General features: G+C 31.5%; 1 protein-coding gene across 1 annotated transcript in view; it reads left to right on the top strand.

Moving 5' to 3' along the window:
- Positions 1 to 22: 22 nt before the first annotated feature.
- LOC105448528 overlaps positions 23 to 1,320 on the top strand; it is an 8,202-nt gene continuing 6,904 nt past the window's right edge. Inside the window, exon 1 of the mRNA XM_011687174.1 lies at positions 23 to 515. Coding sequence (XP_011685476.1) covers positions 357 to 515 — 159 coding nt within the window. The 5' untranslated portion in view covers positions 23 to 356. The remainder of the gene's footprint in view (positions 516 to 1,320) is intronic.

Raw genomic sequence — 1,320 nt, 5'->3', positions numbered from 1 at the left:
TTTTAATTTATTTATAACCAATATCACGAGAAAAAGAACTTTCAAGGGAAGGCTCGAAATTCGAAGAACTCTGTGATGACCACTTGTATATCAGTAAGTGGTACCTCATGTTAGTCGGTCAATGGCCATATCAAAAGTTGAAAGAGAGCTTGTTTATCTTGACTGTTATACTTCTTCTCGATGCCAGTGCACAGTCATTACGCAGGTAACGTTACCGTGGATATCTTTATTAAAAGAAAAGAATTAATGACAGAGATTTATTAATTAGATTTTGCGCTGATTCGAATAATTCGTTTGTTAACTGACAAATTTACAAACAAGTGCAATCGTATTTTTCAGATAGCAAAATTTGGCAAATGCGATATAACGCGCAGTGCATTTATGAAACTTTACCACATTATATGCTGACAGTGATGATTCTGGTGAAAATTTTCACGTATCACTTTAATAGCCGGAAAGTACGTTTTATTAATGTGAACGATATTTTAATTGTGAACTGCAGATATTGCTTCGTTGCAAAATCTTAAATTCTTTTTGACAAAATTGTTATACCTTTTGAGAATATTGCATCTAAGGCATTGAATATATCGGTGATGTTTGTAGATTAAATATCTCACAGATCGCTTATGCATAGACTGGCCCGGGAAAAAATTTTTGATATAAGAACATATAGAAATATATATAAACATATATAAAAATATATAATTATATATAATTATATACATATAATTAAATGCAAAATCTGTAGCGATCGTGGCACAGAGAGTTGTGTGTCTGTTTTCGGTGCCAAAGAGCCGGGTTCAAATCCGACTATTAGGTAGAGAACAACAGATTTTTATTCGATCGCTACTTACTTCTCGGAAGGAAGCAGCTGCAATCCACCGAGAGTATATCTTGTCATGAAAACCTCTCTAAATTAGGACGTTCGGAATCGGCGTTTAAAACTGTAGGTTCCGTATAACTGTGTAAATCGTGAATAACGCACACCACAGAAATATGATGAGGACTCACCACGTGTCTGACAAGAGGCAAACGACTAAGATGACATGAAATGCGAAATATATGTCCATACACATCCATATGTGTTTCTTTTCTTTGTAAAATTATTATTTGATACAAGAAAGATGGTAATAATAAAAAGAAAACATAAAAAATAATTTTAACAAATATTTGCATTTGTTTTTTTTTTTACAAAAAATCAAGTTTTAAGAAATGAGAAAATATTATACATATATAATTATAAATGTATATTTTAATCATTTATATAAAATTATACATGAGCAATTTCTCATTTCTTCAAACTTGATCGGAAGAGCACAC

This window comes from Wasmannia auropunctata, unplaced genomic scaffold (genome assembly GCF_000956235.1).
Source record: "Wasmannia auropunctata unplaced genomic scaffold, wasmannia.A_1.0 LD336085.1, whole genome shotgun sequence".
Lineage (NCBI taxonomy): Eukaryota > Metazoa > Arthropoda > Insecta > Hymenoptera > Formicidae > Wasmannia > Wasmannia auropunctata.
Note: the sequence above shows the minus strand (reverse complement) of the source record. Positions and strands in the feature narration are given on the sequence as shown.